The sequence below is a fragment of the Macaca thibetana genome, chromosome 6, assembly GCF_024542745.1.
Source record: "Macaca thibetana thibetana isolate TM-01 chromosome 6, ASM2454274v1, whole genome shotgun sequence".
Classification (NCBI taxonomy): Eukaryota; Metazoa; Chordata; class Mammalia; order Primates; family Cercopithecidae; genus Macaca; species Macaca thibetana.
Window position 1 is genome coordinate 9602747 of NC_065583.1, and position 13356 is coordinate 9616102.

General features: G+C 49.3%; 1 protein-coding gene across 1 annotated transcript in view; it reads left to right on the forward strand.

Annotated features, from left to right (window-relative positions):
* STK10 (serine/threonine kinase 10) overlaps positions 1-13356 on the forward strand; it is a 149545-nt gene that overhangs the window by 29123 nt on the left and 107066 nt on the right. Inside the window, exon 2 of the mRNA XM_050793159.1 lies at positions 2984-3148. Within this exon, the coding sequence (XP_050649116.1) occupies positions 2984-3148 (165 nt within the window). The remainder of the gene's footprint in view (positions 1-2983; positions 3149-13356) is intronic.

Consider the following 13356-nt stretch of genomic DNA (forward strand, 5'->3'; position numbering starts at 1 on the left):
TGACCTTGTGATCCGCCCGCCTCGGCCTCCCAAAGTGCTGGGATTACAGGCGTGAGCCACCGCGCCCGGCCGCATTTTTTTTTTTTGTAGAGGCGGGATTTCGCTCTGTTGCCTGGGCTATTTTTTTTTTTTTTTTTTTTTTTTTTTGATACGGAGTCTCGCTCTGTCGCCCAGGCTGGAGTGCAGTGGCGCGATCTCGGCTCACTGCAAGCTCCGCCTCCCGGGTTCACGCCATTCTCCTGCCTCAGCCTCCCGAGTAGCTGGGACTACAGGCGCCCACAACCGCGCCCGGCTAATTTTTTGTATTTTTAGTAGAGACGGGGTTTCACCGTGGTCTCGATCTCCTGACTTTGTGATCCGCCCGCCTCGGCCTCCCAAAGTGCTGGGATTACAGGCGTGAGCCACCGCGCCCGGCCAACCTGGGCTATTCTTAAACTCACGGACTCAAGCAAGCCACCCGCCTCGGCTTCCCAAATGCTGGGATTATAGGCCTGAGCCACTGCGCCCAGCCGTGTGTACTTGTTCAACACCAGAACCCCATGCAGCACAGTGGGTGTGGTGCCTGCTGCAGCATTCCCCACTGACGCCATCGCACGACCCGTGGGGAGCTGTGGGTCCTCACCTCCCATTTCCCAGACGCCAGCTCCTGTGTGCAATGGGGTGGGATTGCCTGCTCCATTTATGTGGTTATTTCTCTCTCTTTTGAATTGTGGTAAAATATACAGAACATCATATTTACCATTTTGGCCAATTGTAAGTGTAAATTTAATGGCATTAAATCATTCACAAGTGTGTAGCCATCACCACTGTCTACACCTCAAAGTTTTTATCCTCTACAAAAACTCTGTACTCACTAAACAATAACTCCCTGTTTCCCCTTTCTAACCCCTGGAAACCTCTATTCTACTTTGCACTTCTATGATTTCAGCTACTCTGGCTACTTCAGGTGAGTGGAATTATACAATATGTATTATTTTGTGTCTGGCTTATTTTACTTTACATAATGTTTTCAGGATTCATCCGTGTAGCTTGTGTCAGAATTGCCTTCCTTTTGATTCCTTTTTCTGGTGGAATATTTTAGTGTGTGGATATACCACATTTTGTTTATGCATTCATCTCTTTTTTTTTTTTTTTTTGAGGTGGAGTCTCACTCTGTTATCCAGGCTGGAGTGCAGTGGTGTGATACCAGCTCACTACATCCCCTGCCTCCTGGGTTCAAGTGATTCTACTGCCTCAGCCTCCTGAGTAGCTGGCATTACAGGCGCACACCACCAAACCCGGCTAATTTTTGTGTTTTTAGTGAGATGAGGTTTCACCATGTTGGCCAGGCTGGTCTTGAACTCCTGACTGACCTCAAGTGATCTGCCTGCCTCGGCCTCCCAAATATTCTTTCATCTATTGATGAACACTTGAGTTGTTTCCACACTTTGGCTACTGCGAGTATATAAATATCTCCCTGAGTCCCTGCTTTGAGCTTTTTTGGGGTGTATACCTATGAGCAGAATTGCTAGGTCCTAGGGTATGTCTATGTTTAACCTTTTGAGAAACTGGCAAACTGTTTTCCACGCTGGCTGCACCATTTTACATTCCCACTAACAATGCACAAGGCTTCTAACTTCTCCAGTCCTCACCAGCACTTGTTATTTTCCATGTTTTAAAATTATAGCCATCTTAGTGTGTGTGGAGTTTTCTTACCCTCTTATTCCTCAGATAAGGGAGACTTGTTTTGTCTAGGTGACGTGCATCTACGAAACAGTTCCACTGTAATGGTGGGCACTTCCTCAGACTGCCTTTTCATTCTACTGTTAATACATATGAAATGTTGCAAATAAACACATCAAACATTCCTATTAAAAATTTGAACAAATTTTAGGCCAGGCACAGTGGCGTACACCTGTAATCCCAGCACTTTGGGAGGCAGAGATGGGCAGATCACTTGAGGCCAGGAGTTCTAGACCAGCCCAGCCAATATACTAAAACCCTGTCTCTACTAAAAACACAAAATTTAGCCAGGTGTGGTGGTACACACCTGTAGTTCCAGTTCTCAGGAGGCTGAGGCAGGAGAATTAGCTTGAACCTGGAAGGTGGAGGCTGCAGTAAACAGTGATTGTGCCACTGCACTTCAGCCTGGGCGATAGAGTGAGACTCTATCTCAAAAAACAACAAAAAATGTATTTTAAAACAGATTAAATTTTTTTTTTCTTTCGGGATGGAGTCTCACTGTGTCATCCAGGCTGGAGTGCAATGGCGTGGTCTCTGCTCACTGCAACCTCCGCCTCCCAGGTTCAAGCGATTCTCCTGCCTCAGCGTCCCCAGTAGCTGGGACTACAGGTGCATGCTACCACACCCAGCTAATTTTTGCATTTTTGGTAGAGATGGGGTTTCACTGTGTTGGCCAGGCTGGTCTCGAACTCTTGACCTTGTGATCTCCCTGCCTTAGCCTCCCAAAGTGCTGGGATTACAGGTGTGAGCCACGGTGCCCGGCCTAGATTTTAAATTTTAAACAGAGTGAAAGTACCCTTTGAATGCCTCCCTGTTTCTGGCCCCTCCCCAGCCTGCTGTCAGGCAGTATCTCTCTTGAGTTTTCCATGCGTTCACAGACGCTTGTGAACATGTATGAAGGCGTAGTTTTCCATTTTTTTATGCAAAAGTATTGTGCCATTTTTATTGTTCAATGACTTGGGGTTTTTTTTGTTGTTGTTTTTTACTGACCAAATCAACAGTCTTTCCATGTTGGTATTTGTAGAACTGTCTCATTCTTGTATTTTTGTTTATTCCATAGTGTTGTGGGGTGTATTGTACTTACTATTAAGTACAGAAATGATGTGTGGCACTGGCTATTGTTAAGAACAATGTACGTCCCGATTCAGCATCTGGACATCCGGCCTCTGTTTTCACACTCGTGCAGAGCTCTGGGCTCACGTCCAGAGGTCAGTTTCCTGCTGAGCATGCCTTGTTGACCTCCTGTATTGCCTCTTTGCAGGCCAAGAATAAGGAGACGGGTACTTTGGCTGCAGCCAAAGTCATTGAAACCAAGAGTGAAGAGGAGCTGGAGGACTACATCGTGGAGATTGAGATCCTGGCCACCTGTGACCACCCCTACATCGTGAAGCTCCTGGGAGCCTACTATCACGACGGGAAGCTGTGGGTGAGGCTGCCGCCCCACCTGCCCCGGCTCAGCCCCCATGGCCTGGTGCTCTGGAGCTAGCCTGGTCCTGAACTCTTCAGCTCTTTCTCAGCATCTGCTTTGAGGGCGAGGGCTAGGGCAAGGAGATGGTGAAGTAGGGAGCTCCTGGCCACCTGCTCTCCTCTTCCTGTGGTGCCTCCCCTTTGGGAGTAGCACCAGTGATTTGGAGCAGAAAGCTCTACTGCCTGGCCTCGAATCCCAGCCCTGCTGTTTACGAGCTCAATAATCCTAACCAAGTTCCTAACCTCTCCATACCTTAGTTTCTCCACCTGTGAGGTGGGGCTAATAATAGTACCTAGCTCATAGAGTGATTACTGCAATGAAGTGAGTTAATTTATGATACGTGCTTAGAAGAGTGCTGGGCACATGTAAGAGCCCAGGAAGTGTTGGCTGTTTTATTATTTGTCACAGTAGCACTACTTCTGCTACTGCTACAGCTGCTACATGGAGATCCTTCTCGATGGCTGTACTAAAGAAGGGGACTCGACCAGCCTGGGCAACATGGTGAAACCGCATCTCTACTAAAAATACAAAAATTAGCTGGGCATTGTGGCACGTGTCTGTAGTCCCAGCTATTTGGGAAGCTGAGGCAGGAGGATCGCTTGAACCCCAGAGGCGGAGGTTGCAGTGAGCTGAGATAGCACCACTGCACTCCAGCCTGGGCGACAGAGCGAGAGTCTGTTTCAAAAAAAAAAAAAGAAAAAAAAAAGGCGGGGGCTCTTTACCAGTCCCCTATTCTCCATCAGCATCCTCACCCTTTGATGAGCAGTGTGGATGCAGCTTCAAGCCCTGTCTTCCAAACTCAGCAACACCCCTCAACTTCTTCTTTTTTTTTTGAGACGGAGTCTCGCTCTGTTGCCCAGGCTGGAATGCAGTGGTGTGATCTTGGCTCACTGCAAGCTCTGCCTCTGGGTTCAAGTGATTCTCCTGCCTCAGCTTCCTGAGTAGCTGGGATTATAGGCATGCGCCACCACGCCCAGCTAATTTTTGTATTTTTAGTAGAGATGGGGTTTTGCCATGTTGGCCAGGCTGGTCTCAAACTCCTGACCTCAGGTGATCTGCCAGCCTCACTCAGCCTCCCAAAGTGCTGGGATTGCAGGTGTGAGCCACCATGCCCAGCCCTCTTCATTTTTTTGAATTCTTCCAAAGAACTCTATCTTCTGACTGCCCTTCTCTATTGTTGGGCATTTAGGCTGTTTCCTTTTCTTTCTTTCTTTTTTTTTTTTTTGCTGTTATATACAACTCTGTGATGGACACCTTTGGATTTGTTTTGTGTTCTTGTTTGAGAGTTTTCTTATGAGATTTTTTTTTTTTTTTTTTTTTTTTTTTTGAGATGGAGTCTCACTCTGTTGCCCAGGCTGGAGTGCAGTGGCGTGATCTCAGCTGACTGCAACCTCCACCTCTCAGGTTCAAGCAATTCTCCTGCCTCAGCCTCCTGAGCAGCTGGGACTACAGGTACCCACCCCCATGCCCGGCTGATTTTTATATTTTTAGTAGAGACGGGGTTTCACCATCTTGGTCAGGCTCTTCTCAAACTCCTGACCTCAGGAGATTCACCCGCCTCAGCTGTCCAAAGTGCTGGGATTACAGGCATGAGGCACTGTGCCTGGTGAGAATTTTTAAGATTCTTAAGTGTCTATTGACAAACTGGCCTCACAGAGCCACTTTTGATATTAACCAAAGGAAATCTCCCATTGACCCACCCACCCACCTAGCCACCCACTTTCCTGTCCATTCATCTTCCTCTGTGTGCATACAGCATTTGTTGGACTGCTGACTCTGTACCCATTAAGAAAAATATCTATTATGTTTCTATTCCTGTTATTGATTGTGGCTGGATACCAGGTTCATAACTTTCCCAGGTCCAAAGATACTACTCATAATAGCTAGCATTTATTGAGAGTTTACTGTGTGCTGGGCCTTTTGCTGTGAGTTTCACTTGCATTATGTGGTTTAATCTTCATTCTGTGAGGTTGTTGCTTTTTATCCCATCTTACAAGAGAAAATGAGAAACAAAAAAGCTATGTGAGCTGCTCCCCAGGCCACGCAGCTAGCAAGTGGCAGAGCTGGAAAACCAGATAGAGCCAAACACAGTTTGTAAGTAGATTGTGACTGTCATGCTGTTATTTAAATAAATACATTAGACTTTTCTGTCCCGAAGTTGTCACTTTAGGCTGGTGCTTTCTCCTCCAGGCCCACTGCTGTGGCCAAGACCATTTCTTACCCTCCTCTTTTGTAGCTGCCCTGACAGCCTGCATTTGTTACTTTGTAGAAGGCACTACCTCCTCCAATTTGCCGTTTAGACACTGAGATCAAAGAAGGTGGCCCTGGAGCTGGGTAGATAAAGAGGGGGAAGGGGTGGCCGACAGGAGAGACAGCATGGGCAGCGGTGTGGGGGCACGACAGGTTCAGCACGTTTGGGAGATGGCTAGTCTAGGGCCAGGGCAGCAGGTGGTGAAAGATAAGGGTGGTAAAGTAATTGGGGGCCATGCTGTAGAAGGCCCCCATGCCAAAGTGAAGACTTTGCCCTCAATCTTTTGCTGCAGTGGTTCTCAAAGTACAACCCTTGGATCAGCACATCAGCCTCAGCTGGAGCTTTGTTAGACATGCAGGTTATCAGACCCCTCCTGAGGCCCATTGAGTCAGTAACTTTGAGGTGAGGCCCAGCAACTGGCGTTTTAAGGTAGGGCCCAGCAATCGAAGTGACTCTGATGCGCGTTTAAGCTTGAGAATTACTGTTTTCAGTAATGGAGACCTAGTGGTACTTTTCTGCAGGGGAGAGGCATATTCTGTGTTATAGAAAGAAGTCCGGTTTGAGAGGACAAGAGAAAAACTTGAGGCAGTTTGAGAAGTGGTAAGAATAGACTAGGCCAGGAGCCCAAGGATGTGATGTGGAACATCATCTGGTCAAGGGAGGCTTCAGAGGAAGGGACATTTGAATGGGGTCTTGCAGGATGCATAGGAGTCCTCTGGGGAGATAAGAGAAGGAAGAACAGTCAAAGTAGAGGGACCAGCAAATGGGCAGAAGCGTAGAAGGGAGAAGTCCAGAAATACAGGTTGAAGGATGCACCAACCCTTTGATATTTCCTTCTGTGTGATGGTTCCCAGGCCCATCTTGTGACCAGGCCTGGGCTTCTGTGTGGCTCTAGCAGCCAACTTTTCAATGTTGATATCTTTGACAAAACCAGTTCTGGACCTGGGGTCTGCTCTCAGGGACTTTGGGGTGAGAAACTGGCTGTTCCCCAAGTGTCTTGGGTGCCTTCTGTAGCCATGGCTGGCAGGGACAGACTCCCCCGAGTGGGGTGGAGGTCATTCACCACCCCACCCCATGTGCAATTTGACAAGATTAGCTCATTTTTGTTCAGAATTTGTAATCATGGCAAAATCTGTCTGTACTTCCTTATCACTACTTCCACTTTTGAATATCAAGTGGTGCAAGTTGGAGAAAAACAAGCGAAAATGCTCTAGACCAGTAGAACTATAATGTGAGCCACATGCATCATTTTACATTTCTTTTCTTTTCTTTTCTTTTGTGATGGAGTTTTGCTCCTGTTGCCCAGGCTGGAGTGCAATGGCGCAATCTCGGCTCACCACAACCTCCACCTCCTGTGTTCAAGCGATTCTTCTGTCTCAGCCTCTCGAGTAGCTGGGATTACAGGCATGTGCCACCACGCCTGGCTAATTTTGTATTTTTAGTAGAGACAGGGTTTCTCCATGTTGGTCAGGCTGGTCTTGAACTCCCAATCTCAGTTGGTCTGCCTGCCTTGGCTTCCCAAAGTGCTGGGATTCAGGTATGAGTCACTGCGCCCGGCCTACGTGTATCATTTTATATTTCTAACAGCCACATCCAAAAGAGCAAAAAGAAACAGATGAAATTAGTTTCAATAATATAATTTATTTAACCCAGTATATAAAAATATGATTGTTTTGACATGTGATCCATATAAACAGTTATTGAGCTATTTTACTTTTTTCATTCTAAGTCTTCAAATCCAGTGTGTATTTTACACTTTTAGCGCATCTCAATTCAGGAGCTAAATTTTCATCAGAGATCCTTGATCTGTGTTTAGATGTCTTATAGTCGAGAAGGGTAGATTCACACACCCAAATTGTTCCAATATTTTTTTTTTTTTTTTTTTTTTTTTTAAGACGGAGTCTCGCTCTGTCGCCCGGGCTGGAGTGCATTGGCCGGATCTCAGCTCACTGCAAGCTCCGCCTCCCAGGTTCACGCCATTCTCCTGCCTCAGCCTCCCGAGTGGCTGGGACTACAGGCGCCCGCCGCCTCGCCTGGCTAGTTTTTTGTATTTTTAGTAGAGACGGGGTTTCACTGTGTTAGCCAGGATGGTCTCGATCTCCTGACCTCGTGATCCACCCTTCTCAGCCTCCCAAAGTGCTGGGATTACAGGCTTGAGCCACCGCACCCGGCCTCCAATATTCTTAAACGTTTCCCAGTAACTGAACCAAGTCTCAGTTTTCAAATTTAAATGAATTAGAAGAGAATGGAATAATACATTTAGGTCTCTACCCTTGCCACATTTCGAACACTCAGTAGCACGTGTGTCAGTGCCTCCTGTATTGGATGGCATGGACAGTGAAACTCTAGATGACAGCCAGGGCCCAAAATGAGTGACTGCAAGAAGGCCTGGGCTGACCTGGTGAATGTCCTCTGCTCATAACTACCCCCATCCTCCACCCCCAGCCCTGAGCCAGATTTTGGCCTCTGGGCAAATCTTTCAAGGGCGAGGTGGGGAGCGGTGGTCTCTTTTCCACCGTGTATTACAGGAGCGAGAGTGAGTTCTTCAGGAAGAAAAGCTCAGGGTCTGGCATTTGGCCCATTTCTGAATGTACATATCTCCACTATGGTCAGTTTCAAGCTGCCAACTTGATGTCGCTAACAGAGTTGGGACGGCCCCTGGCCTCACGGAGCTCAAAGTCTAGTGGCAGAAACAGGTGGTATGAAAGCCAGTGAAGAAGTAGATGAGAGGACTTGGGCAAGTGACAATTGAGTGGAAGAAAACTCAGTGGGGAGATGCAGTAGGCATTCCTGGGTGGGGTCAGGAGCAGGTGCTGTAAACACGATGGACAGAGAAAGCCTCTCTCATGAGGTGACATTTTAGCTGAGAGCCAAAAGACCAAGTGGAGGCAGACCTCCAAATGTGTGGGGACAGAAAAGTGCGAGGTAGAGGGAATCGGAAGTGCACAGGCCCTGAGGCAGGACCCTGTAGAGGACCCCACAGAAGGTGTTGCGGCTGGCGCGTGGTGGAGGGAGAGCGGCAGAGTAGCGTGAACGGAGGCTAGACTGTCCTCGGCACATGCTGCTGAGAAGCTGCTAAGTGGAAGACCCCGTTGTAGGGCTGAGGATTCATCAGTGAGCAAGGGGAGACGCTCCTCATCCTCATGGAGCCTCCAGTCTACATGCGGGAGACAGCTAACAGCTCATGAACACAGAACTGCAGCAGTGATCAGGATGGATATAAAATCAGGAAGTAGGCTGGGCATGGTGACTCATGCCTGTAATCCTAGAACTTTGGGAGGTCAAGATGGGTGGATCACCTGAGGTCAGGAGTTCAAGACCAGCTGGCCAACATGGTGAAACCCCGTCTCTACTAACAATACAAAAATTAGCCAGGCGTGGTGGCGGGCACCTGTAGTCCCAGCTACTTGGGAGGCTGAGGCAGGAGAATTGCTTGAACCCAGGAGGCGGAGGTTACAGTAAGCTGAGATCTCACCACTACACACCAGCCTGGGTAACAGAGTGAGACTCTGTCTCAAAAAAACAAAAAGCAAAAAAACGAAAAACAAAATTGGGAGGTGTGGTCCAGGGACAGGACAAGCCACTTCGGTTGTGGGCCAGGGGACGGCCCTCTGAGGAGGTGGTGTTTGAGAGGGAGTGGTCGAGGGAAGATCGGGAAAACTACGAGCGTGAAGGCCCAGAGGCCAGAGCGTGCCTACTGCCTTCAGAGACATTGAGGTGGCCAGGGTGGGGCGGTAGGAGCCGGGGTCAGGGGTGGCGTTGTGACCTCACTGTAGGTGTTGGGAAACCTCTGGGGTTGTTGAGCCGGGTACCCTGCCCTCCCCGCAGCTATTAATGGGATCAGTCTCTGACTCTGTTCTCCTCTTCCCTGCCACGTGTTGGAGGAACTGGGTCCAGTCCTGGTTCTTGGCACTAACTGGGATTTTAGCTCATCTCTGAGTGTCTGTTTCTTTATCTCTGAAACGGGGACCATGATGATAAAACCCTGCCTGTAGCACTGAAGGATTAAGGGGGAAGTGCAGGTTGGATGCGGGCAGCAGTGTCTGGTGCAGAGTGGGTGCGTGGGAAATGCCACTGTCCTTGTCTCCCCTCTCCCCCAGCTCTGTCTTCTCATTCTCACTACCCCCTCTGAGTCCTCCGTTTCCTGCAGCCCCTTCTCTTCTGGCTTCTCCGCCTTTGACCTGGTGAGCTTTTCTGAGGCTTTGCTGTCATCATGTCACCCCCAAATGATAAGAAAGGTGATGTCAGGGTGAGGGTGGGTGAGGACATCAGCTGAGAGTGAGGAAGGCACCCCCACCCGCCCTGGAGACCCAGCACAGGTCAAGTTCAAAAGTCCCTCTATCCCAGGCTTCCCCTGGTCAGACGCTTTTTTCAGCAGGTTTATCTGCCCAGGCATCTGTCTCACTGCTGACTACCGAGGCAATTAGTCCTTTGCTTGGCATTGAAGGCCCTGGAGCCTTGGAGTCTTCCTGGGTGTTTCCTGTGAATGGAAACTTGCTGTTCTCGCCGCTAAATATCAGCAATAACAGTGTGCTCTATGAGACCCTCTTGGGGCCGGGCATAATGGCATGGGCCTGTAATCTCAGCATTTTGGGAGACTGAGGCAGGAGGATCATTTGAGCCCAGGAGTTTGAGACCAGCCTGGGCAGCACAGGGATACCCCCTCTCTACAAAAAATGAAAAATTAGCTGGATATGGTGGTGTGCACCTGTGGTCCCAGCTGCTCGAGAGGCTGAGCCTAGGAGGTGGAGGCTGCAGTGAGCCATGATCACACCACTGCACTCAGCCTGGGCAATAGAGCGAGATCCTGTTTAGAAAAAAAACAGGCTGGGTGCGGTGGCTCACGCCTGTAATCCCAGCACTTTGGGAGGCCGAGGCGGGCGGATCATGAGGTCAGGAGATCGAGACTATCCTGGCTAACATGGTGAAACCCCGTCGCTACTAAAAATACAAAAAAATTAGCTGGGTGTGGTGACAGGCACCTGTAGTCCCAGCTACTCAGGAGGCTGAGGCAGGAGAATGCTGTGAACTCGGGAGGCGGAGCTTGCAGTGAGCTGAGATTGCACCACTGCACTCCAGGCTTGGTGACAGAGTGAGACTCTGTCTCAGAAAAAAAAAAAAAAGATAAAGAAAAAGAAAAGAAAAGAAAAAAACATAGGGCTTCATAGGGCTGTGTCTTTCAGACTCATTCATTCTCTCTACCTCCTGAATAGTTTATATATATATTAAGGTGACTCACTTTTCAGAAACTGAATATATTTATTTAAAAAGAAACCTTCGTCTTCCTCCCTAAATGGAAAACTAGGACCCACTTGCCATAAACAGAAATAAAAGAAAATGAACGGATTCCGTTGAGTAATAGCCTGATCCTTTTGCCTGCCAAAGCCTTCAGCCTGGGGGCACAGCCCTCCCGGAAGAGTGTCAGGATGGGGCTGTGTAGTGTGTCAGTGCCAGCTAGATGTGGAAGGGTGAGAGGAAACTGAGGAGGACTACTTTTGGCCCTGGTCCTGTGTGGAGCCCCCAAATTCACCTCCTGATCTTAGGGCCTCTACTGGGGGACATGCCCCAAGACGGGGCCATTTGGGCCAGGCCCCACGAGGTCATGCTTGCTTGGGGAAGGTCTTCTTGGGGATGAGGTGATGAGGGTCAGGGTGACTTATCCAGGATCTGTCGGCGGGGGACAGAGTCTGGTCTCGGACCCACCCCTCCTGATCCCGAGGCCAGTGGTCTTGCCCCCACTGGCTTAGTTCTCGACTTTCACTGTCTACACCTGGGCCACAGTGTTTTCAGCTGCAGAATCCTCTTCTGTTGAAATAAATGTAGAAGTCCTTGTGGGCCACAGAGAAAACAGCACAGAGATGCTGCCTCAGTTGGGGTACCAGGCCTCCTCCCAGCCCCCGCTCCTGCAGTGGCCCCCAGAGCAGCTCCTGACATTTTGGGCTCTGGTCTGTCCCGGGATTCCTCAGCCTTGGCACTGTGGACATTCTGGGTGGGAAGATTCTTAGTGGTGGGGCTGTCTTGTGCTTTGCCAGTTGTGCAGCATCCCTGGCCTCCACCTACTAGGTGCCAGTACCATCTTCCACCGTAGTTGGTACAATCAAAAGTCTCTCCAGATGTTGCCGAATGTTCCCTGGGGGATAAGGTCACCCTGGTTGAGAAGCACTGCTCCCTACCACTCACAGCCTCTTGCTGTTGGGTGTGGCAACGTGTCTACCACGCCAGACAGGCTATGAGCCATGGCCCCCGACCTATGTGTATGAACCCTTAGAGCAAGGTCATCAACTGGGCCAGATCAGGGCTGCAGGCACTATTTTGTTTCATGTGCATGATGTTTTTAGAAATTTGTTGCTAACATTTTGTCAGATTCCACGTAAAATCCTGGCCTCTGACTTTCCTTGAACGATCTGGAGATGTTTCTGCATGGTAGCAGCTGCCTGGGGCTGAACAGCCACTGCCCGTCAGGCAGATGTGCCCTCCAGTTAGCCTCAGACCTCACCACCGCCTAACGTGCCCCAATACTGAGGCTGAGGGCTGTTTGTCATTGGTGTGTGCCATGCACTATTTTTCTTGTTGTAAAATTAAAAGGAAATGAAATGTTTCTCACCCCATGTCTCCATCAAAACTGAGGAAAGTAGGTAATGAAGAGTTCCGGAAAAGTGTGTTAGAAGACATTTTTTTTCCTATAGGCAGCCTGTAGTACACTTATAAGTTAGCTACCCTGGAGGGCATTTAACTAGGACTCCTGGCCTGGGGAGTCCAAAAATAGGCTAACGAGGGACCTGTGAACTTCTGAACATGTACGTCAAGACGTGTATGTGTGTGTTCGGGAGGTGATGGTTGCGGAGGTGAGAGGCAGGGGCCCAGAAATGGTGCCAGATCTTCGCTTTGAAAAATGCAAAGGTAGGCCGGGTGCAGTGGCTCACACCTGTAATCCCAGCACTTTGGGAGGCCGAGGTGGGTGGATCACGAGATCAGGTGTTCGAGACCAGCCTGGCCAATATGATGAAACCCCGTCTCTACTAAAAATACAAAAATTAGCCGGGTGTGGTGGCAGCTGCCTATAATCCCAACTACTTGGGAGGCTGAGGCAGAATTGCTTGAACCCGGGAGGCGGAGGTTGCAGTGAGCCAAAGATCGTGCCATTGCACTCCAGCCTGGGTGACAGAGTGAGACTGACTCAATTAAAAAAAAAAGAAAAGAAAAACGCAAAGGTCAGCCTCTGGAGCCTGTAGGTTTGCAATCCCTCTCCTTCCTGCCACTTACCATGAGACCAGAGCCAGTTCCTTCTGTCCTTGTGCCTCAGTTTTCTCAACTGTAAAATGGGGATCTTCACAGTAGTGCCTGCAGGAATAATTGAGCTAATAGTTGTTTACAAATAGAAAAGGTCTACAACAGGGCTGGGCACACAGAAAGGCTTCGGTAAGTATCAGCTGTCACCTTCATCGTGCCTCTCCTTCGCTTTCTGTTCTCTTTGGTCCCTGGCACGGGGCCTGGCGTGAAATCTGTCCATGGTAGATGTGCATTGGTGAGACGAAAGGAGACAGGACGTGCCTGCCGTTGGTGGGGCAGGGGTCTGTTGAGAGCAGCCAAAGTCCCTTTAGGGTGACCCAGCCCAAGAACGCTCCCTAAGACTTCCTGTTGAGGAAGTTGGCTGGCACCGTGGTTACCCTCCCTGAAGGAGTGACTGTGGGCCTTTCTCAGTGTGACTTCTTGCCTCAAACTGAGCATTCTGCAAAGAGGAAGTACTGGTCCCACGATCAAGAACAGGGCATGGACGGGATGGGCCTGCTGTCCACATGTGTCCCCACATGACCACACATTGCTGGCCAGGGTTTCTGTGGCTTGTCGTCCTGGGCTCAGAGGCCAACCCTTGGTCACCAACAGAGATTGCATATCTGACCTCAAAACAGCCAAA